Source organism: Lepisma saccharinum, chromosome 22 (assembly GCF_977018435.1).
Source record: "Lepisma saccharinum chromosome 22, izLepSacc3.1, whole genome shotgun sequence".
In the NCBI taxonomy this organism is placed as follows: domain Eukaryota; kingdom Metazoa; phylum Arthropoda; class Insecta; order Zygentoma; family Lepismatidae; genus Lepisma; species Lepisma saccharinum.
This window is the reverse complement of record NC_139250.1, coordinates 31,491,043-31,516,497: the sequence shown is the minus strand read 5'-3', so window position 1 is coordinate 31,516,497 and position 25,455 is coordinate 31,491,043. Positions and strand designations below refer to the sequence as shown.

The 25,455-nt window shown below is 39.5% G+C and overlaps 1 protein-coding gene across 1 annotated transcript in view; it reads left to right on the top strand.

Moving 5' to 3' along the window:
• Nucleotides 1–3,976: 3,976 nt before the first annotated feature.
• The window catches only part of LOC146004803 (choline transporter-like protein 1), a 158,741-nt gene continuing 137,262 nt past the window's right edge, over nucleotides 3,977–25,455 (top strand). Inside the window, exons 1-2 of the mRNA XM_083143828.1 lie at nucleotides 3,977–4,061; nucleotides 20,663–20,773. Of these exons, the coding sequence (XP_082999954.1) occupies nucleotides 20,720–20,773 (54 nt within the window). The 5' untranslated portion in view covers nucleotides 3,977–4,061; nucleotides 20,663–20,719. The remainder of the gene's footprint in view (nucleotides 4,062–20,662; nucleotides 20,774–25,455) is intronic.

The following is a 25,455-nucleotide window of genomic DNA, read 5'->3' as shown; positions in this document are numbered from 1 at the left end:
GTTTCAATACGTACCTGCAACAAGAATTTTAATTCTTGCGTCTTAACACAAGCTCAAGAAACAAATCTTGCCTTGTGTGTCACATATGTGGAGATTTTTTTAAAGGTTGTTGAATAATAAAGTTGTTCTCATAAAGACTAGTTCTTCAGGCACTCCTCAACTTAAACGTAGGATTGATTGATTTAATTGACGTTTTAAGTCCACTTTTGCACAGAAAGGCTCATCGGGACTGGACCTACATTCAACGTAGGACTAGCATCAAAGGTTGACAAGAAAGGGACCAGAAACACTACATAAGACATACTTAGATTATAATTATTGACACCTTTCGACAACGGGAGATCATATTTCATTTTTTTGTTTTTGATGTGGGTGGGCTTGGGCTTGAGCCCCACAGGCCCATGTAAGTTGGCGCCACTGGATATAATTCCCTATCTCTTCTTTCCTTGTGATCCATACTTTAATAAATAATGATAGTATCAACAATATGTTAATAATAGCAAAAATGTTATAATTAGGCCTAACGTGGAAAGGGGGGGGGGTTAAACTGACCCCCTTGAGATGTCCCGTTTTTGGGTCAAAAAATTATGGCCACTCTTCTTATATCAGATGATCCTGTTATCAATATTCACCTCCTGGGCACCTGCAAAAATTCTGTCCTGCAATAATTGCAAAGATAGATTGATTTATGTTTTCCACGGAAGAGATGCATAAATGCTACAAGTTGCTAAATTGCATTATGAGAAGTGATAAAAGTGAGGAATGTTTCAACTTTTTACATGCAAGGAAATTGTACTTCCGTAACGTAGAATCTGGAGAGAAATATGTGTTTACTTTGACAATAACTGTCCGAAAATATCTTCCCTTTCAGCAACACGACGATGACAGACAGGCGCTTTGAATTATTTCTTCCGGAGCTACTTAAAAAGAGAAAACGGAGGAGGGAGGGGGAGTTATGCATAATCGAATTTGTAAGTCGATTTAAATCGAACCATTGAGGCGACAGGGGGCTGGCAGATCGGCGCGTGACGCCCAGGATGGACTGAGTTACATTGGTTCGTGCGTTGCAGTGTTGCCAACCAAGTAATCCTGAATGGAGCTAAAAGTTGCTCGAAACAGTTAAGGATGGCAACATTGCTCAGGATTCCCAGAGAATACTGATGGAGGTCTAAACTAGGAGAATAACCTTTGACCTAAGCGAGAGGGGGGGCGTCGAATTTGAGCGCATTAGCTTCAAATTCTAATCCTGCCACAGGTTCTAAACCCCCAGCTAGGGTTTGGTTTGGTTTGATTTGGTGTTTTAAGTCAACTTTATGCACATTAAGGCTAATCGGGACTGGACCTACAGTTTAAAGTTGGATCCGAACCACTATGTGCCTCAACCGGGTGTCGAACCCGGGACCCCTTGATTACAAGGCGATGACGCTATCACTGCGCCATCGGGGAGGCCCTGCCTCCCTTCCCCTCCCAGCTAGAGCGATAGTGAGGAATAAACAATACTCTGTTATGATTAGAGGCACATATTTTTGGTAAATAAAAAAGCAAAATTTCGGTATAAAAACTGGGTAAATTTCGGGTTCAAAAGCGGTAAATAAAATAAAATATCGGTGTTATAGCGGTGAAAAATTGGATCAAAAGTGGTATATAAAAGACATTTTGGTTTTAAAATTGTGAATATAATTCTAAATTTGATATAAAAACTACACTTATTCCACAGAATTAACATTTCACTTCTAATAGCCCATGTATGTAGTTATCCGAGTATTAAGTTTATTTCTGTGTAAAGGAGTCAATTTTGTTTCTCCAACATTAACAGCAGAATTAATCAATTTTCCGGGAATTGCATAACTCTCAGGATAATTCAGACCTCAGAAGGTGCCGCGTCGGTGAATAAACCCTAAATTTCGTGTTTAAGAGTAAATTTCGCTTTTTGCAGTTCATTTCGCATTATTTCGTGACAAAACATGGTCACAAAATGCATCTCACACCTTTCAAAAACATGAAAAATTAACACTACTAGTCATGATATAATCAGTGTGGTGTCAGCTTTTGAGAGACATTAGATGGGCTGAACTGGAAGATTATTTATATAATTTTATGCATTAATGTATGTCATAAGAGGCTGAGGCTTTACCCTAAAATACCTCTTTTCGCTTGGCCAGAAAATATAGACTTTTGCGTTTTCAAGCCGTTTCAGGCCATTTCTGGGAGGAATACATGAATCTTATAGTGGCTGTTTTTGACTATGTTAATCATAAGTGCCTATTTAAGATAACTACATTTTTGAGTGCCCAGAATGGAAAAATAATGAGAAATCTGTCGATGTTCATGAATTTTAGTCCCTATTTTCTATTCTGATGCTTTTTGCTTGCCTATTTACAAGGATTTTACTGCCTATCTTTCTAGTAATAAGCTCTTCTACTCCCTTGCTCCCCTAATAAGAATGTGACCACGGAAAGTGTTAATAATACAGGACACTGAAAACTAACATAGGGGAGATTTAACAAGTTATTATGAAATATTTTGATAACACTCAGTAATTAACTTGTGAGAATTCTTTAAGTGTATAATGATGAAATGTTTTGTTTCTTAGACGCGTGGACTTTATTTGTGAATATAATAAAAGCCAAGTTATTGGGTAGGCTCGAGCCCCACAGGCCCATGTAAGTTGGCGCCACTGGATATAATTCCATATCTCCTATTTCTCTATTCTTCTATTTCTTTCCTTGTCTTTTCCCCTCTTTCTTCCTTATCTCCAATTACTTTTATTGCTTTTCGCTCTCTCTCTCTCTCATTTCTCTTTTCAATTGTCTTTCTCTTTTCCTTTATTCTTCCTTGTCTCCTTTCTCTTTATTTGTGTTGCTTTTCTCTTTCTCTCTCTCTTTCTCCCTGTCTCTCTCTGTGTTTTATCTCTCTCTCTCTCTATCTCCTCTTTACCCCCCTCTCTCTCTCTATCTCCTCTTTACCCATCTCTCTCTCTCTATCTCCTCTTTACCCCTCTCTCTCTCTCTCTCCTCTTTACCTCTCTCTCTCTCTCTATCTCCTCTTTACCCCCTCTCTCTCTGTATCTCCTCTTTACCTCTCTCTCTCTATCTCCTCTTTACCTCTCTCTATCTATCTCCTATTTACACCTCTCTCTCTCTCTCCTCTTTACCTCTCTCTTTCTCTCTCCTCTTTACCTCTCTCTCTATCTCCTCTTTACCTCTCTCTCTCTATCTCCTCTTTACCTCTCTCTCTCTGTCTATCTCCTCTTTACTTCTCTCTCTCTCTCTCTCTCTCCTCTTTACCTCTCTCTCTCTATCTCCTCTTTACCTCTCTCTCTATATATATCTCCTCTTTACCTCTCTCTCTTTCTCTCTTTCTCTCTTTCTCTCTCCTCTTTACCTCTCTCTCTCTATCTCCTCTTTACCTCTCTCTATATATATCTCCTCTTTACCTCTCTCTCTCTATCTATCTCCTCTTTACTTCTCTCTATCTCCTCTTTACCTCTCTCTCTCTTTCTATTTATATATATATCCTCTTTATCTCTCTCTCTCTCTCTATCTCCTCTTTACCTCTCTCTCTCTCTATCTCCTCTTTACCTCTCTCTCTCTCTCTATCTCCTCTTTACCTCTCTCTCTCTCTCTCTCTCTCTCTCTCTCTCTTTCCGGGTCTGTCGTGATTAAAATTAAATGTAAAATTTACGTTCTTGTGTTCATAATTTTCCAGTATAATTAGATAGGAACGAATCTGAACGTTACATTTCTCTAAAAATCGGGTCTAGAACTCTAATTTTGGGAGGAATATCTTTATATTTAGCACCTGAATGCTTTACACGGTAATGGTATTTAATAGCTTGTCTCGTCACGATTTTACAGTCTGCCTTATATGTAGACATTTTACACTACGGTTGGCAACACTGCTACACTCGTGCATGCAGGCTTTCCACCCGCGCCTTACATCGTACAATATATTTGTGAGCTCAGTCTCGCGGCATACTACGTATGTGAGTGACAAGTGTGACTTGTAACCTAACTTAAAGAACAGAAGATGCTATTTCTTGCCGCTGGAAGCAGTTGAAGGTAAGAACGTATTAACGTTGTACTTTATTATTTTGACCATAAGACCATAGGCGTGAGCACGGGGACAAGAGGAGGCAGTTGCCCCCCAATGCACTCTAAAGCCGGTCGCCGTGGAAGAGTGGTTAGCACATCGCGCTACGACGCCAGGGGTCCCGGGTTTGAATCCTGACCTGAGCATGGATGTTTGTGAGTGTCCATTCATCAATTTCATCATATCATCACTCATCCCCATCTTCGCAAATTAGCCAAAAGTGGCACAAGAAGAAAATAAGGCAAAACAATCAACACACTCTAACATAGAAAGTTAGTGTAGAGGAATCTTATCACCGTTATTAAACATTATTATTATCTTTAAAAAATAAGTACTTTAAAGCCGACGAAAGTTCCGAGCAGCTTCCAGGAGTGGGGGGGGGAGGAACGTGCATTAATTCCTATGTAATCGGACTATCCCACTTGTTCTCTAGCAAATTTCTTGTTATTAATACTCCCACACACAATAATCGTTAGTTGCGTTTATATGCGTAACTTGGCGGGGGCAAGAGGGGGCAATTGCCCCCTCCAAAAAATTAACAGGTTTATGAATATTTACAAGTTAATGATACTTTTTAAGGGTGTGCAGGACGGTGAATTTCTGGTTGGGACGGGAATTTTTTAAATCCCGACTTTCGGAAAGGAAAAGTTCCCCATTTCTCGACTAAATCGGAACATTTTGGGGACGGTTCCAGAAACTGTGAAAATCTCGAATTATACATACTTTTTTTCCTTGAAGGATTATTTTTTGCATTTCTATATTAACAACTTCCATTTCCATGACATTACGGACATTCGTGGCATATAAACCATCATAATTAAACACTTTTAAATGCTATCGTTTGGAATTTCCTAATTGGTCTGGATCCCGAAAAATCGGGAAATCATTTCCCGAATTCCGAATCTTGACGGGAATTTTCTTTTCCTGAACCCGGTGCTAACTTATCAGAATCGCGCACAGCCCTTGTACTTTTGTTAACCTCCTTGAACCTTAAGAGCAAAGTAACGAGTATTTTTTTATGATTTTGCGAATATAAAGGATCAAAATAGTCCTGGTGAAACTTTTTTGAATCTGCCCCCTTCCAAAGTTAAGCTCCAAGTTCGATTTTGCCTCGATATAGTTAGTTCTGAAGATACGCCTATGCTTGCATTACCTCTATATGTTTGCAGAACAAATTGCCTATGCATTGGGAATCAGGGGGGTGCAAGAACACCGTTTGCTTTTTCTTTTAAGACAAAGCTTAGCATTAAGATGCCATAGTACAGGGGCACAAAGTTGCTGGGTGGGCAACTGCCCTCTGTTGGAAATGATTAAATTTTGTGTAGTTGTTTTGTATCTGCTGTACGAAACCATGTTTATGTGTAAAATAGTATCTGAACCACAAAGAGGGAAAGTACGGGGGGGGGGGGGGGGGTCAAAGAACATTGGTGCCACGGAAGTTTGAATTCTTAGAGAGTGATTTTCGACGGGTCCGGATCCGCACACACTCTATATACACACCCGTGTTTCATATCAATGAATACAATAAAACCGTGAGATGAAATGAGATTTTTCTTTCTCCGATTGAACTTTCATCAGGGCTTTTGCCCCCCCCCCCCCAGTCAGAGGGTCTGCGCACGCCTATGCATAAGACGGACATTGTAGTTGTCTGAATAGTAGTGACAATCAGTGACGCACATGTATGAATATTCGACCACTTTTCTGAGGGCATAACGAAGTTTCATTGGCTATTTCTAATGTAGATATCGTCCCATCTCGCTTGTTGCACTCGATTGTAATTTTCTTACAAGAATGTAGCCTATTTTCAGTCAGTAACGACTCCAGAGAATTCCTTTCCGGTGAGGTCTGTAACAATAATTTTGTTCCGGGGGGGGGGGGGGTGCTCATCCCGTATATCCATCTCGAGGCAAAAAACTGAAGTGTAGAAGCCCCGAAGTTGAATTTCTCAGTATATTACAAGATGTTTAATCCTGTAAGAAAGAAAAATTAATTACCACTATACACTATATAAATTAAATATTTGTAGGATTTCGGGGAGAGCTTCAACCCCCCGCGCCCACCCCCTGCCTGCGTGCCTGCTTCCGGTGGGCCTAAGTGGTCAAAATATATTCAAGTGGGCTCTGGTTATAAAATACTAATATTTTCTTTTCTTCTTTATTTTCACCTTTCGCTCTCTTTCCAACTTTCTTTCTCTCTCTTTTCTCTTTCCACGTTTATCTTTCTTGATTTCTCTCTTTTCTCTCTCTCTCTCTCTCTGTTTTTCCACATTTCTATCATTCATACCCTCTCTTTCCTTCCACTTTTCTATCCTCTTTTTCTTTCCATGTTTCCTTATATTTCTCTCTCTCTCTCTCTCATTCTTTTCCACATGTCTATCTTTCATACCCTCTCTTTCTTTCCACGTTTCTATCAATCTTGTTCTTTCCATGTTTCCTTTATTTCTCGCTCTCTCCCTCTCTCTTTCTTTTCCTCATTTCTAGTTTCATACCCTCTCTTTGTTTCCACTTTTCTATCCTCTTTTTCTTTCCATGTTTCTTTATCTTTCTCTCTCTCTCTCTCTCTCTCTCTTTTCCACATTTCTATCTTTCATACCCGCTCTTTCTTTCCACGTTTCTATCCCTCTTTTTCTTTCCATGCTTCATTATCTTTCTCTTTCTCTCTCTCTCATTCTTTTCAACATTTCTATCATTCATACCTTCTCTTTCCTTCCACTTTTCTATCCTCTTTTTCTTTCCATGTTTCCTTATCTTTCTCTCTCTCATTCTTTTCCACATTTCTATCTTTCATACCCTCTCTTTCTTTCCACGTTTCTATCCCTCTTTTTCTTTCCATGTTTCCTTATATTTCTCTCTCTCTCTCTCTCTTTCTTTTCCACATTTCTATATTTCATACCCTCTCTTTCCTTCCATGTTTCTATCCCTCTTTTTCTTTCCATGTTTCCTTCTCTCTCTCTCTCTCTCTCTCTCTCTCTCTCTCTCTCTCTCTCTCTCTCTCTCTCTCTCTCTCTCTCTCTCTCTCTCTCTCTCTCTCTCTCTCTCTCTCCTAATGATTGTCTCTCCATCTCTCTCTGTATCCTGATTTTTCTTCTACATTCATATACTTCTTGTATATCAATTCATCTCTTCATGTCTGTATTATCTGTATTTTGTCTTTATCTTTCTGTGTGGGTCAGTTTTATGTGTGTCTGCCTTCCACTATGAATGATTGCAAATGTCTCTCGCAAGCTTCTTGGGTCGGCGGGAGGGAATGACAAAGATTATTTTGCAGTTAGCTAGAGTCTCTCATTCTGCTTCTATCTCCGTCTTTTATCCTCTTTTTGTCTTTCTCTTTTCTATGTGGATCTCTTTCTTTACAGCTTTTTCTCTGTTTTCTAGTTTTTCTATAATTTCTTCAACCTGTCTCTCATTCTATCACCCATCCATTTATCCATCTCTCTTTAACCGTGGTGGCGGAGTGGTTAGCACAGCGCTACGACGCCAGGGGTCCAGGCTACGAATCCCGACCTGGACATCGGTGTTGTTTGTCAGTGTCCCTTCATCATACCATCACTCATCCTCACCTTCGCGATTAGTCAAAAGTTGCAGAAGCAAAATAGTCAATCGACTGTATCGCTCTCACGATATCTACCCTCAGTGCGAGGTACTTAGGTGCTCTAGCATATTCGGTAGCGTAAAGTGGACACTAAGTATTACATTAAAGCAGGTTTTTTCTGCCATTACACATTCCCTTTATGCCTCCTCTTTAAAAGGCTATCGTGTGGAATATGCAAGCTTCCTGGATGTAATGATTAACGCGACTGCCGATATCCCAGGCAGACGGAGGGAAGTGGAATTTCATGGTTGATTGGGGAGGAGGTTCTGCGTCACGACACGATATGCTTAATTCCATATTGACAGGTCTCCAGTGATGTAGGGGTTAGCGTGTCCCCGCTCATCCCGCTGCTGGCGTTCCGCTATTGAGTACCCCGGTCTAGTTCAAGGGAGCACTAGAGTGGGCTCTGGGGCCCATCTGCGCCCCCCTGCCCCATCATAATGATGAATGTAATGGAAACCTTTATTTTTGGATCCCGTGATAACAGCATGAATATCAAAATATGATCTGACCCATCCAAGTAGTCATTCGGTGAGCCATTAAAATTTCTGGCTCCTCTACTGGTCTATCTCAACTTGTTTCATTGACTTTGCATTTTAAAATTCGTCTCAAGTGATATGACCCGTATTTCTCTGTAATTACATATAATTTCCATCGTATGTAACCAAACGAAAATGCCGGTGAAATACAGTTAGGAATTATATTCATGTTACAGGCTTTTACATATTTTGAGGTACCTTACATACTTTCCGTTTAGAGCAACTACTTTTACATGAAAATGCTGTGCTTTCGTCATTTATATCGTTTCCAAACCCGGCAACCCTTCGATGAGATGCCGACCTCTTGGGCGGAGCGGTTAGCACGCCGCGCTACGACGCCAAGGTTCGAATCCCGGCGTGAGAACGATTATTCTTTGTGAGTGCTCCTTCATCAGTTTTCTCTTATCATCACTCAATCTCATCGTCGCGATCGGTCTCCGTGATGGCGTAGTGGTAACGTTGTCGCCTTGAAATCAAGGGGTACCGGGTTCAATACTCGGTGGAGGCACAAGTTGTTCGGATCCCACTTTAAACTTTAGGTCCAGTCCCGATTTGCCTTTCTGTGCATAAAGTGGAGTTAAAACAACAAATCAATCAATCAATCATCGTTGCGGTCAGCCAAAAGTTGCAGAAAAGCGACGCTAAATAACAAAAATGAAACCAGAAAATAACCTAACTGCCAAGACAGTAACGTCCTGTCAGCGCGGTGTCGTATAATTGAAGGATGCAATTTGAAACTCATGATTTTGCAAAATCGTGACCGCGTTTGTAGGTCACGCGTAACGGAAATAGGTCAAACGCCTCCCGCTGCCAAAATAACTGGCCGAAGACATCCAGACGCAGATTAGCTCACCGTCGCGTGGACGCTCATGCAGATGAGGCGAAGGGGCTGATAAAAAAGTCCAAGTGAGTTTGAAATCGAGAAACGCGAACACCTGTTGCCAGACGGAAGACTTCCGTGCAAATCTGATGCTTTTCGAAGTTTCAACGTTAATCCTGGTCACGTTGTTTTCCCTCTCGGGCGTTCACCCCTAGGTGAGCACATATCATTCCGTCGATCTGCACATGTGCTTTTAGCGCTGAAGGAACAACAAAGACATTATTATTTCCTTACTACGTTCATACGTAAGCTGTTATTGATTCTTAACGGCCAGTGCAATTTTGTAAGGGAAATATCTATGCATTCAGTACAACTGAAATCCAAAAAATTATGCATTAGTGTACTTTAAAATAAATTATCTTCCATATTCTTGAATACTGCTCCCCAGCTGGACCACGCCGACCTGGGATAACAGAGCACCAGGGTTCGAATCCCGGACTGAGCATGGGTGTTCTTTACGAGTGCTCCTTCATCAATTTAATCATATCATCATTCATGTCCATCCTCGCGATTAGCCACAAGTGGCAGAAATGTGATGTAAAATAAGCCAAAGTGTTCAATAAAACCTATCTGGACCATGGCTTCTAAAATTAATCTTTGCAGACTGATTCTGTTCTCAGCTTTGTCCTCGCTCGAATAGAATACCTTGTCTGTTACATCTTCATAAAACAGATAGTATGTCTGTATTGAATATGCAGCCACGATACTCTCGTCGCAAATTAGCAGACATGATTTTTTTTGCATAAAATCATCAATGGTAAAATTAGTACCGAATTTATAATCCATCAATTTAATCTAAAACGCGATATTGAAAAAATATCGTCCAGGCGATACATATCGTGTCGGCGATATATCATCACGAGTTTTAGCGATATATATTGTGTCGGCGATATATCGTTACGATATTTGGCTATATATATCGTTTTGGCGATATATCGTCACGATATTGTAGCGATATATATCCTGTCAGTGATATATCGTCACGATATTTGGCGATATATATCGTGTCGGTGATATATCTTGACGATATATCGCGATATCAAATTTCCGATGGCGTCCTCTCGTCTCAGTGGGCGTCAAGCTTAAACACTAGAGCCCCACCCCCCTCTTTAAAACGCCGCTGGCTGGAAACCCCACTGTCTCCTGTCGTCTGGACTCTCATCCTTAGATGACCTTGACCGCTTTACGTAATTGGTGGGAATTGAGGCAAGACAAAGGAACTGCAGAGCTCACAAGGGCTTATCTCAATGTTCATCTTTCTAATTATAATTTTAATTGTCTCGTTCCTACTAGAGCTGCCCCAGAAGGGGAACTTCGATACTAGTTGCACTGGCTGGGTCTAACCAATGATTTATCTATTGCTCCTTACCTAAGGATATACGAGGGAAGTCTGAAAGTAAGGTTCCCTATCAAATATTGTTCGGTGAACAATGTATATAAGTAGTGTTTTTATCTTATTTTCCTTTTTTGTGTATATGCATCAACATCAAGTGAAAAATGATTTTATATAATGTGTGAAGTGTGTGGGAGTAAGAAACTGCGGAACCTCCCGCATACTTGATTACGGGAACTTACACCCACAAGTAAATTCGGGAACGTCCCGAGAGTTGAGCCAGGCGCTTAGCTTGGGCGTTGCCACGAGAAAAGAAGAGTCGTCATCAGAGAGTCGTCTTGAGAAGAACCGTGACACGCGCGCGGTTACAAGTGCGCTGTAGAGACATTCTACAGCCGAATAGACAGTCCTTCGTGTATATTGTTTAGTTATTGTATAGTCCTTCGTATATGTGTATTATAGACATTAAATGTATGCATATATCGTCTTTGTGCGTCTGTTACTTAACCAGACACCGTGCGGGAACCGACGCATTTAGGGCCAGGGTGGAGTTCAGCCAGTTAGCCAATGTAGTGCGGGGCTTTCTGGAAACTGACACTCAACAAGTATATTATTATGTTTTCCAGATATTGATTTGCTTTATTTTACTTCGATTTTTGTGCTACTTTTGACTAATTTGCGAAGATGGGAAGATGATATGATGAAATTGATGAATGGACACTCTCACAAACATCCATGCCCAGGCCAGGATTCGAACCCGGAACCCCTGGCGTTGTAGTGTGATGTGCTAAACCACTCCGCCACGGGGACCGGCAATAGAATATATGAGTTGCCTGTGTTTAATTTATAACACAAACTTTTAGTATGTAATAATAATATTCAACTTCCAATAAATTAGTAATTCTAGTTTTTGTTGTATGTACTCATTGCTTGCATTGTAGAATTATTTTCCTGTAGTTTACGGTTATTACAAGCCGAAGAACACAGTTTTTCGTTTTGACGTTTCAGGAGAACACACGCTCCCTTCATCAGACATTTATTTTTAGTTTGACTAAAGATACAGTTATAACAATGGTTAACAAATTTTTAAACAAAAAGAATCTGTTATATATTGTGGATGTTGTCATAGCATAGATCCAGTATGGAGTTTTCTTTTTCACAAATGGGGTAAGACACCATCTTTAAAATTTAATGTAACAGAAAACATCAAGAGACTTTGTGAAGGCAATGATGAATTTGAATTGCCTGATGATATTTGGGATTCATAATTTTAAATAAAAAATAATGTGATCAAATATTTTTTTATCTGAAATAAAAATAACACTGTTTTTTCATAGTAATTCTATTTTGGAAATTTTACGTGTCGTCTGTATGGCGACTTGACTGCCATGCAGGAGACCCGGGTTCGTTTCCTGGGGTAGTTAATTTCATGTGGGAACTTTTCCAATAATGTCTCAACATGGAGTCGCCGTGCGGTTCACTCATCCTCTAATAAATTTGTACCCGGGGCCAACCCTGGGAGGTAAAAGCATATGGAGCATGGCGCTGATCACATCACCTCCACAAATAGCTGAGATACTGAATGTGTGGGACCTCTAGCTCCACACACCCCTCTATGCCTCTGATATGTTGTAATGTGCATGGAATAACTTTACCTTTACAAAAGAAATCGTTTATGTCGCAGATGCCCTTATGAATATCGTGTGCATGCCACCGTAGGGGAATCGGAAGTTACATAATAGTCAATTTTCTTCCTTCTGGAATCACAACACAAGCAAATGAGGGAGAAAGTGATATATAGAAGCGACCTTCATTGTGGAATCCAGATTTCACAGTCCTTGACATTTGAGGTGACCGATTTGCATTTATTCCCTCGTCTGTTGCTCACAAAGTTTCTGGGTTTCACTCCGGTGGCCCTCACATCCGGCTCATACAGGTGCATAAGTGCAGTTCACTTGAACATATTCGAAGAAGACGAACATTGCACAGAGATATTTTAAGTGCGAATGATCAAGAAATTGCGGTGGATCACTCATTGTCTAGTGCTTCAGAAACAGAACGCAGATAATTGACCAAGTAAGTGTAGGTGTAAGTAATGCGGTGGCCAGAACCGGAGCATGAAATATTCCGGACCAGAGTACTAAATCCGGTAAACGTTTTTCGATTTCTGATTCCGACCCGAATACCCGATTTCTGTTCCGGATCCGAATTTCTGTCCTGGAGCCAAGTAGCAGATTTTCGGTTCGACCCGAATACCCAAAATTCATCCGGCCTCAATCCGGGAGGATCCGAGTACTCTATTTCTGTTCCGGACACGGACACCCGATTTCTGTTCTGATCCGGGTACCCGATTTCTGTTCCGGATCCGTTTCAATCTCCGCGTTGAATCCGGGTACCCAATTTCTGTTTCGAATACGGGTCCAAGATGTGTGTTCCGGATCCGATACCCGATTTTCAGACCTAGAGCTAAGTACAAATTTTCTGTTGCGAATCTAGGAAACCAATTCTCACCAGATCCGTAAATATTTAACCATTGCTGGTGTAAATCTATCAACATGTTCAGAATTATCTCATACATACATGACAAAGTTCAGTATTTTTAGCATTCGTAGCGTCGAAACGAGGGGTCAAACCAAAAAAAGCTATAGGTGCGTTTCATGTGACGTCAGGATGTGCACAGCCACCATGTTTGTGGCATTTGTCGTTTACAAGGAAATATCCACCACGTAGCATTCGTTACATCTGCGCCACCTGCATGTTTGTTTCAAATCAAGAATGACTGTATTAGTGTCTTCTGCCCACCCGCTTGAATTCCGTATGCTTACAAGAACTGGCCTCGAAGCCACAATGCAACAGTTTGTTAGGTAGGTCTATTAAGAAAACTTGTTTGTCTTAGTGTACTCTTTACTCTGTGAAAGCTTGAAACTTGACACATTATATAAGTTGGTTGTACAGTAAAACCTCATTAATCCGGACCCTGATAAGCCGAACTTATCTTAATCCGGACAGGCAAAAGGCTAAGAAAAAAAAAAGCAGAATGCAAGGTTTTAAATGTGGCTAGAAGTCAACAAGAGAACTTCCCAAAGAAAAGGCAGTCAACCACTGATGAAATTCTGTTTCCCGCAGACTTTATACTGTACTGTGTAGTGTATTTAGGCCTATGCCCTTTAAATACACCATAATAAACGTGTTTTGTTGCTATAAACGGAGTTTTAATGCACTTTCTACTGTTCTTTTAGGTTATTTCAGTTAATCCTGACTTTCGTTAAACCGGTCAACTTATCACCCCGAATAGTCCGTACTAACGAGGTGATACTGTACTATATATTTTGAGACTCTAGATGACATCGAGATGTAGGCGTTTATCTAGACGAGAACGACATAGACTAGGCGAGCAATTCGCTTGGACTTCTGGAGGCCACTGAGTACTCCGTGCGGTGCGAGCTTTCCGTCTGCAGACTGCATCTCAAGGCCAGTAAGCAACAGAGCAGGGGGCAACAGCTTGTGTTGAGAGGTAAAGAATATACAGGAGAAGGCGCTCTCCTTTTCCTTTTAACCGCTTCCTGTTTCTTCTGCCGTGATAACTCCAATCTGCACTGTAACTCACGAATCACATGACGAGATGTTTCCCGCTCGAACGAGACCGACGAAGCCTCCTGCTCACTTACAACGCTACAGTATCGCTGTTCGCTCTGCAGTGCAAACGAGAATGCTCTTTCACAATTACAGTGGGTTAACCATATCTGTGATATGTTTCTCGAGTTGGTGACACGCGATATACGAGATCTCAACCGTGTCAAAATCAGAGGGCAGGCAAATACTAGGAATGGACGATATCGGAAATTTCGATATCGGAAATTTGATATCGCGATATATCGTCAAGAAAATATCGTCACAGACGATACGATATTATTTCCGTATTGTGACATCTGCGATATATCATCTCCACGATGTACAAGTATATCGCCAAATAGCGTGACCATATATCGCCGACACGATACATATCACCAAAGTATCGTGACGATATGTCGTCTCTAAGATATATATCGCCATATATCGTGACGATATGTCGTCTCTAAGATATATATCGCCATATATCGTGACGATATATCGCTAACACGATACATACCGCCAAAATATCGTGACGATATATCGCCGACACGATGTACATCGCCAAAATATTGTGACGATATATCGTCCAGTTGATATCGCCTGGACGATACTTTTTCAATATCGCGATATATCGTCTGGAGAATATCGCCCAACACTAGCAAATACAAAACAAATTGGACAGGGAAGATGAATGAAGAGGAAAGAAGGTGTAGAAAAAGATGAACCGATAGTAGAAACGCTATGAGAAAGAAACTTTGCTGCATAGTGCGATGCCTTTTGCAACTTTCTTTTGGCTTCATTCTCAGTAATTTGTAATCCATTCTGCAGTTATCAGGGCTTAGAAATGGGCTTTAAATTTATTTTAAAAATTACGTACAAGTCCCGCACCGTGGCCTAAAGCTTAACGCCCACAGAGACGCGGCAAAACGCGGCAACACAACTTCTGTTGTCTGCTTCTATTGAAATGAAATGGTGTAACGCCCACTTCAGCGAAACGAGCGGAAACGAAGCGCGTAATTTCAATGCCAGAAGTCTGTAGGTTATCGCACACTGAGACGCCGGAAACGCTTCTGTTGCCACGTTTCTCGGCGTCTGGTTCGAGTCTTCTGGGGAGAAGCGTAACAACTTCTCCACTGAGACTTCAGCTTGTGTATGGGACCGGTGGCTATCCACCATCCTGAGATTGCGGAGCTACGAATGATCAGCGTGACACGGTCATGGAATCCTACAACAACGACGGGGGTTTCGTCGTGCTGACCACACGTCACCCCGTAATTGGTTGGATGATCTTCCACCTCGGCAGGTGGGAATGAGGCTGGCAGTCAGTAGCCAGGCCCTGCCCCCCACGGGCTGTTGCGCCACGGGTTATTATTATGTATAAAATACTTTCGATATTGACGGTGTAATCTTGAAGTTTTCATAAATGAGAAAATAATCGCGCTATTTGTGAACGTATTAAAAATTTGGCACAACGAAGAAAAACATTAGTAGGAAGAAAGAAAGAAAACAAATAAAGGAAGAGAGAAAAGATGGAAAGAGAAACGAGGAAGCAAGGCAAAGAAAAACAAAGAAAGGAAAAGAGTAAAAGATGGAAGAGTATGTGAGGAAGGATGACAAAAAGAAAAACAAAGAAAGGAGAAGAGGAAATGGTGGAAGAGTAAGTAAGGGGAAGACAAAGAAAAACAAAGAAAAGAAAAATGGAAAATGGAAGAGTAAGGGAGGAAGGAAGACAAAGAAAAACAAAGAAAGGAAAAGAGGGGAAAGAGTAAGTGAGGAAGGAAAACAAAGAAAAACAAAGAAAGGAAAAGAGGGGAAAGAGTAAGTGAGGAAGGAAGACAAAAATAAAAACAAGGAAAGGAAAAGAGGAAAACATGGAAGAGTAAATGAGGAAGGAAGACAAAGAAAAACGAAGAAACGAAAAGAGGGGAAAAGAGTAAGTGAGGAAGGAATACAAAAAGAAAATCAAAAAGGAAAAGTGAAAAAGGTGGAAGAGTAAGAGAGGAAGGGAGAAAATAATGAAAAGGAGAGAGAGAAAATAATGGAAAGCAAAACAAGGAAGGAAGACAGAAAGATAAAGGAAGAGAGAGATAAGATGGAAAGAGAAACAGCGGAAGAAAGAAAAAGAGAGAACGTTTCAGGGGAGAGAATAAGGAAAGAAGAGAGAGAGATAGAGAGAGTGAAAGATGGAAAAATAAGCAAGAGGAAGAAAGAAGGGAGCAGAGAGAAAAGAAAATATAAGGAAGAGGAAAGAGAAAGGAAAAACGACAGAAAACCGAAATAAATTGAAACTGAGTGGAAATTACAATCAAAGAAGAGCCCACATAAAATTATTTCCTTCATCGTTGTGCTCCCCGATGGACACACAACATGGCGACTCTACCTGCGTATCCTCTTTGAAGCATTGGGGGCTAAAACAACGCAAACATGAGGAAGGGAAGTTTCACTCGGCCACTGCCTTCCCGGAAGTGGACAGAACATCGCAAATGTTTTGCCAGAAAACAAATACGCTTGCAGAACCATCTTGTCTGTTCTGAGACGTAGAGCTCTAAAGAAAATTACATGTTGCTGCAGTAAAACGTTGTCTTCGCCCAGAAAATAGTCCGTTGTTTACCACGTCGCTCACGGAAGTTCTTTGACCTCAAGAAACCATTGATTTCTTATTATGCGTTCTTCCTACTTGTACTTTGCAAGCTGCACATCTTCTCACGAATCTACGCCGAGAACGTTCAACAAACCTGTACTCCGGAGCGCATTTATTATTTATTTACTACACTGTAAAAAAGTTGACTGGGGAAATTATGTTCAAACGCCGTCAATTTCCGCTATGATCCAACTGCCGTGCAAGAAGTAACCATGGCTGTTTTTAAAGAACGAACTATGCACACGTTAAAAGTATAATGTTAATACTTATTAACAATGTTTGAGCAAAATATAGGTTACGAAAAGCCAGCAATAGGAACAGAAAAAAACACAATTTAAATAATTTCTGGACTGAATGAATGAACTAACTATGTAAAACAGAAGAAAGGTTGCTTCCAACCGCTTTAAAATCAAGCGTTTATTAATAGCAAAATAAAAAAAGAACATTGTTAATTTACCCACAACCTAATCGGGATTAGATCGGACATGTATAGTCAACGGCAAAGAAAATGGTAAGCAAATTGTCCACCGCTATTTTCATTACTTTCTATTCTACATCCTGTGTTGGGAATGAAACTATGTAGGTTCGAAGCAGGCATTGTTCTCTGATTATTGACGTCATTATTTCAATTCATTGTCATCACATTGTGTAATACAGCATACAGACCGAATGAAAATGATGATGGACAATTCGCATACTGTTTCTTTCGCTGTTGGGTGTAGAGTGGGATCCATGAGTATTACCTTACAAATTGTCCATCACCATGTTCGTGCACTTTATTTGACCCAATAAGAGCTTCAAGAATTAAAATAAAACTCAAAACAAGCTGTTGACAACTTCTGCACCAGCATACATAAAAATCCATCGCTTAAAAACACATAGGTGTAAGAGAAAAAATAATGAAAATAGTCATGGACAATTTGCGTGGCAATACTCATGGATCCCACTGTACTTTGCAAGCTGCAAATCTTCTCACGTTTAAGTTCAGCAAACGTATACTTCGGAGCACATTTATTATTCAGTTGCTACACTGTAAAAAGAAAAGTCTGTTGGAGAAATAACATTCCAACGCCGTCAATTTCCACTGTCATCCAACTACCGTGCAAAAAGTAACCCTGTTGGTTTTTTTAAAGTACTAACTGCCATTACTAGGGAAAGGTTTTTTAAGTGCGAAATTATGGCCGCGAAAGGGAAGAAAGGGGCTTTGAAAATGTTTTCCAAAATGTGCAAAAAAAATAATATAAAAAGTGCTGATAAAAAGCCTTAATTCAATGTGCTCTCTTTTTTTCTGTGCCTCCTGTATATAATGCGCGCGGACCGCCGAGAGAACTGGTTCTGCCGAATAGGCTTTGTTGAAGTTTGAGTTTCCTTTCGCCGGTTTTTGTACATTATCTTGGGAACTATTGGAGCTGTAATTATTATATTATACCATTTTGTAGCTCTCGTTCTGCTCTACAAAATGAGACTGTAGAATTTTATGTAGCTGCTCCAGAAGAGTGAAAATAATTCATTTTTCTGTACAATTTTTCTAACATAACATGGAAGAAAAGGAAGGAGAGAGGTGCTGAAGGATCAAAGAGGGTGTAAAAAGGAGATAAATGTGCTTACCTTACGAAAAGGTGCAAGAGGTTCATTTTACTTGATTCCATGTCCTAAAATTCATATATCAAACGATCGCTATGAAAACAGCTATATTTTTGGAAAGGTGCTGCACATTAAAATCCGTTTCCTAGACATTACATACAGCACAGCAAGGGCGTATTTAGGGGGGGGGGCAGGGGTCCGCCGAAAGACTTACCAAGAATTGAAATTAAATATTAAAAATTTACTTTTTTAGCGTATAATCGATGGCTATTTATTTCCACCGAACTTATCGGAAGGCAAGTATTAGATTTGGATCATACGGTTTTGAAGGAAAGTACCATAGATGATATATGCACACTACTACTTATTATTAAAATATGCATAACATATTAGTCAGGCACTTTAGACTGCATCTAACATCCTTTTTTGTTGTTCAATAAATATTCAATTCTTTATCCGTATAATTTCCTTGCCAGGACAGTTGTTTATATACAAATCTTGGGGTTCTTAACTACATCTAAGCTAGATAATGAATACATACATGCTGTTATATCTTTATTCTTATACCATACCGTCTTTTACCTATTCGTGAAAATTATAATGGTAATAGTAATAATAATAATAATTATTATTATTAGTAGTAGTAGTATTATTGAGATGTTAGATAAAAACAAATTGTATTGTTTCTCAATATGTTATTAAATCTTATAAGGTTTCTATTTATTCAAGTCATAATGATTTGGGCATAATTATAGATTCTAAATTGCTACATGATGAACATATAGTTGAAATTTGTAAAAAAAAAAAAGCTTAAAAGGTTTTAGGTTTCATATGTTTTAATTGGACTTCTTTTAATAGAATGGAAACATTTAGATTCCTATTTATAGCTTTGGATCGACCATTAGTGGAATATGGAAGTGAATTATGGAACGTAGCAGCAAATAGTCCCACCGAGAAAATTGAATCAATTCAGAAATTATTTGTTAGGTTACTTTGTATGAAAATGAAGAAAAGTTACATATCACTAAATTATATAGAGCGGTTGGAGATATTTAATTTACCAAGGGTGTAATTAATGTGTGTGATGTATGATCACGAGGTGCATGTTAACTAATCAAGCGAACGTTTAAAGCAGCAGACAGGCATTTGTTGTAAAATGAAAGTCAACCAAAAAGTACACACATATAATTTCATTTGTCACAGTAATGTATGTTAATTAATGCCAGGGCGTTACAGGAACATATTAACTTCAAACTGAAGCAGTGTTTCTTGGGGAGACAACACTATTAGGGGGGAAAATGTGCCTCGTTTGACCCCCCCCCCCTTCGTGGAAAAATACCTTGCTTGCCCCTCCATGGAAAAATCCTGCGGATGTCCATGGGCGTGATGAATATGAAGGACAGCTCGATTTATATACAGTAAAACCTCGTTAATCCGGACTAATGGGGGGATAAGTTGACCGGTTTAAGGAAAGTCCGGATTAACTGAAATAACCTAAAAAAACAGTAGAAAGTGCATTACATCTCCGTTTATAGCAACAAAACACGTTTATTATGGTGTATTTAAAGGGCATAGGCCTAAATACACTATACAGTACAGTACAAAGTCTGCGGGAGACAAAATTTCATCAGTGCTTGACTACCTTTTCTTTGGGAAGTTCTCTTGTTGACTTCTAGACACATTTAAAACCTTGCATTCTGCTTTTTTCTCTTCTTATCCTTTTGCCTGTCCGGATTAAGTGAAGTCCGGCTTATCGGGGTCCGAATTAACGAGGTTTTACTGTATTTATTTACCCTATTACACAGTGACTTGATTACAGTATTATAATTTCATGTTCCCAATGATTGAATCATCTTATTGATCTAGCATATTTCTTGTACATGGCAATACGGAGCAGCTCTTCTCCCTACACACGTTCAAAGAATAATGTTAATACTTATTAATAATGTTTAAACAAAATATAAGTTACGAAAAGTCAGCAATAAGAACAGAAAAAAACACAATTTAAGTAATTTCTGGACTAAATTAACAGACTAACTATGTAACACATAAAGGAAAATTGCTTCCAACTGCTTTAAAATCAAGTATTTATGAATAGCAATTTAGAAGAACAATGTAAAATTACCCAGAAGCTAATCGGTATTGGATCACACTTGGACACGTGTATCACCACCCGAAATTGCTATAATTTCAATATTATTGCTATTGACGTGAAAATTGGGGTTGCAGCAGCACCCCTTCGCTCCCCCATGGCGCCACCTATGTTGTCCGTGAGTAGGAATGGATCATAGTCTTTCACAGATGTAGCTTCTATAGAAAACTTCACAAACTTGCAACGAATTTGCTTGGTAATACCACAATGAACTATCTCTGTTTTATTTTCGTTTCAGAATCGCAAGTGCTTCTAGACATTAGTACGTAGGAATAGTTCATCTTATGACGTCACGATGGGAGGCTGCTGCAGTTCGTCCGAGAAGGTGGAGCCGACTGAGCCGGGGAAGGTAAGTCCATTGGAGCTCCTTGTCTTCTAATCTCCTTGATTTAAGTTCTTCTTTAGATTTGGAAACCTTCATCTAACCAAAACATTGGTTTTCTTTGCTTGTGAGATATTCACAGAAAATTAAAGTAACTGAAATAAATCTAGATCACTGTACTGTAGGACTCGAAATGTCCACGGACCGTTCCGGTTCGTTGATTATTATTATAAAATTCCCAGATATTTCCAGAGGAATATCTCAATTCTAACATATCACAGATAGGCCAGAGGTCTAATAGCTGAACTTGTGGTCGATTTGGTTCATTTCGTGTTTTTAAGTCCACTTTATGCACAGTAAAGCTAATCGGGACTGGATCTACAGTTTAAAGTGGGATCCGAACCACTTGTGCCTCCACCGGGTATCGAACCCTGGACCCCTTGATTACAAGGCGACGACGTTACCATTGAGCCATCAGGGAATCCAGCTCAACTTGTAGAAAACTACAATATGAACTTATCATGATGTATAAGATTGTGAGATCTATTGTATTATTTTATAATTATATATTCAATTTTGTAATTTTTTATCATCTGTTTTGACATTGTGATGTACCTGGTTGTTAAATCGTGTTCATCAACTAAATAATAATAATAATAATTATTATTATTATTATTAGATATATTATATTTTCCTTTTCAGCGTGAACTAAGTTGTTAATTCTCTTTAATAGTGCATATTATAGCATTTAAGCTATGGATTATTGCTCTCAGGGGACTTATCAGAGTGTGATGGCAATGGCATCTATGTTGCCTTGTGCCTTGTGGTTCTATTTTACTAGTACATTTTATTTCTTAATTATTATTATTGGTCGTGTCTCGTGGATTCGATTCTTCTGACAGAGATATCCTGCTGCACAAGATCTTCAAATTCGGGTTCTCTTTTTATGGTCGCCAATTTTTCTTATGCTGAGCAGATAGCTATATTGTTGACGTTCTGGTAAGTACTGTTCCATGAACGCTCATTTTCATTCTCGATCTCTTGCACTTTGGAGGTTATGTGATTCAGCACCACGCTCCGACCACCTTTACCTCCCAGGGTTGCCCTCGGGTACCCGTTGATTTAAGGCTGGGTGAGGCCTAGAGCCGCTTTAAGCCTAACGTCCACCGAGACGCCGCTAAACACGGAGATTTTGGCAACACAACTTCTGTTGTCTGCTTCTATTGAAATGAAATGGTGTAACGCCCACTACAGGGAAACGTGCGGAACCGAAGCGGGAATTTCCGTGCCAGAAGTCTGCATGTTATCTTAAAGGTTATCGTCCATTGGAACGCCGGAAAAGCGGGGACAAAGGCCGGCCGGAAAAATTCTGATTGTAGATCACCCATCCCGAAATCGCCATACCGATTGATTGATTGATTTGGTGCTTGAAGTCCACTTTGCGCACAGAAAGGCTAATCGGAACTGGACCTACAGTGGTATCCGAACCACTATGTGCCTCCACCGGGTATGGAACCCGGGACCCCTTGATTACAAGGCGACGACGCTACCACTGCGCCTTCGGGGAGGCCTCCGCCATACCGACTAGATCACCGCAACTGAAGAATACATTAATTCCTAAGAGTTCATCTCAGGGGCGGCGCCAGAAATTTTCGACCGGGTGGGCAGAAGCTGTACATTTATAGATTAGGGTGGGCAAGTATAAATGTAAGATCATATATATACGACATATGCATATGTATCACCTTCTCTCTTACTCCCGATTTCCGTTCACTTTTCACCTTTTCTGTTTTACTCCCTAATGCCTTATTATATCTTTCTCAGCTTGTTACCTCTTTCTCCCTTTCACTGTCTCTCATTCAACTCTTCAAATGTTTCTCTTAACTTACATGCAAAAACACATCACATATGTATGTGTGTGTTTGTGTCTTTCCTCTTTCCTTTCTAATCTATTCTCGCATCTTTTTCCACTTCTTTATCTCCGATGGACAGGGGCGTATCCAGAAATAAAATTTGAAAGGATGGGTCCAGCCAGGGGTGCCCATCCTCCAAGGCCATTGGCGTGCCCCACTCTATAATAATACGATGATAATTATCTACAGTTACGATGATAGCAATTTCAGAATTGAATCTGTTAACACTTTTCAGAAGCAGTTTGAAATATTTCACTGAACTCTTCATTTGATATTTCACGAAGTCTCTGAAGCAGTTTTGTGACGTCTCTTGGATTAAGAAAAAACAGTCTAAATTGTGATGAGGGTTTTAAATACTTTTACAACTGTACAGTAAAACTGAAAACATTTTCACAATAAAGGAAGTCCACTTTTCAATTGCGGCTAGATCACTTGCTTGGGATGGTTTACTCAGACAGCTCCACTTTACTGACAAGGTTGAAAACATTTAACCAAAACATGGAGTGAATCATATTTTTCTAGAAATCGAGTTTCACACACTAACAATAGTTTGTTTTTACTGTCTGGTACATAATGCAATCAATATATTTGTTTCTAGTATTTCACCTCTGCATTTATTATTTATAAAAAAACACAAACTTCACTTACTGTACCAAAACAGTTTCAGCTGATATATCACTACTCAGTGTAAAACTAAAAAAATAAAATGAGAGGATGTTATTTTCGGAATCCACAAACCGTGCAACACCGAGAATTTTCTATACCTGCCACATCAAGTGTCTATTGGAAAGTATGCTGAATTTTCATAGCATTTTTAAAAGGATGAAGGGAATTGGGGGCCCAAAACCCCTGGATACGCCCTTGCCTATGGACACAATTATTTCAAGGAAGTGTTTGTGTGTGTGCAACCATCTAATCATTCTTTCCTTCATGTCAATGTAGTGAAATAAATGTTAATTGGTTGCGTCAATTTTGTCCTTAAAGTGCAAACATATAAGGCACATACCTACTCCACTTTATTAGGCGACAGTAATAGAAATTGTGATGGCAGACAATGGTGAAGGATTAAATTACTTTTTTGTAATTTAAATTCATGTTCCTGATCATATTATTTTCATCATATGAGTTTTTGACTGAAAATTGGGGGTTAATGATCACTTTTCTTAGCTAACAAGGTTATTACAACTGACAAATGGATCTGAATGTTTGCAGTAACGGCTATCGGGTACCAAAAACTTAGGGGCAAGGACAGTTCACTTCTTTGGTAGAAAAGTCTTTGCATTAAGAGGCCATAGTGCGGGTGCAACAAGTGGCAAAATGTGGCGGGGGGATTCCCCCTCACTCATCCTAATCGCCGCCACTAGATATTTGGATTAAAATTAATGTCTTGTTGGGAATATAAACACACAAACACACACGTAAAAACCAATTTTATTCATCCTGGATAAAGTATCCCCAGGCTTATGAAAGGCTATTTTGACAAAATATCGCCCAAAAGTAATGGTCAAGTAACACTGAAAAATCTGTTAGCTAAGTTGTTATTAGTTTTCCGAAGTAAGTCTTTGTTACTCATGCGGGAGAAGTGATACGTGTATGGTTAGATGAACACATGCACTGAGGTAACAAATAGTTTACATTTTGCAGAATGTGATTTTGGACACAAGGAATTCATGGAAATTGATCACCATACTCGGTAATTCATCTCTTTTTCACAGACGACTTGGGTTGTATGGCGTGACCTTTTCGAAAGCTCTGAAATGTCAACCTCTATCCTGCGCAGTACACCATGGAAACTTTAAGCTTGCAAGCGAACGAGTCTCTGGCGCCTGAAACCACAGTCAAAATAATAATTTCTGTGGGGGTTGTATTTTCAATGTCTGTGTGTATTTGCCCCTTTCGTCAATTTCATCTAATCACTATTGAACCTCATTGTCGCCATTAGCCAAAATTAGTACAAAAGTGACTTCACATAGAACAAATCAGTCGAATCAGCAACAACTTACTCTTCTAAAAGTGGAGTTTCATTAGTTCATACCACTTCGAAAGTTGCAATTTTACAGTGTTTCATTGTTGGATCAAGGCAGCTAACTCCGTGAACAATAACGTTGTTTTCCAAAAGTCTCAAATATTTTTCTCTGGCAATACACCCTCCTAAATGAACGCATCTTTTATGGTGATAAAATGACACGTTCCTTGTGGGTTCTTTCTGTACATTTTTTTCTCCAATGGCATAACGTTGTCGCCTTATAATGAAGAGGTTCTGGTTTCTACTGCCCCCTCCCCTGGTGGAAGTATACAATGCACACTGGTTCGGACTCCACTTTTAACTGTAGGTTTAGTCCCGATTAGCCAATCTGAGCATAAAATTCGACTTAAAAACAAATAAACAAAATTTTCTTATGGATACTTCGAGACATACCCTTTCTTCTTTACTTCATCTGCATCTACAGATTCTGTTGAACTTTTCGGTTAAACCTCTGATGCTTCTAAAGTTTAAACCATTCTCATTGTGATTGATTAGTTCTCTGATGCCCTCAAAACAAAGCTTTCCTTCCAATCCCTTCTTCTTTTAATTCTAAGTAAGTTAATCACAATAAAAATTGAATGATTACATAACTGATAGGCAAAATTTATGTCTGGGACTAGTGTTACTAAATAGAATTAGCCACCCATTAACAATTCAATAATTCTGTTGCTTTTTCCAAACCCACATAACTGTTACATCAAAATTAATATACCTCGGTAGTATTTATTAGTAGAACGAATACAAAGTTGTTATTTTGTATACCATGTAGA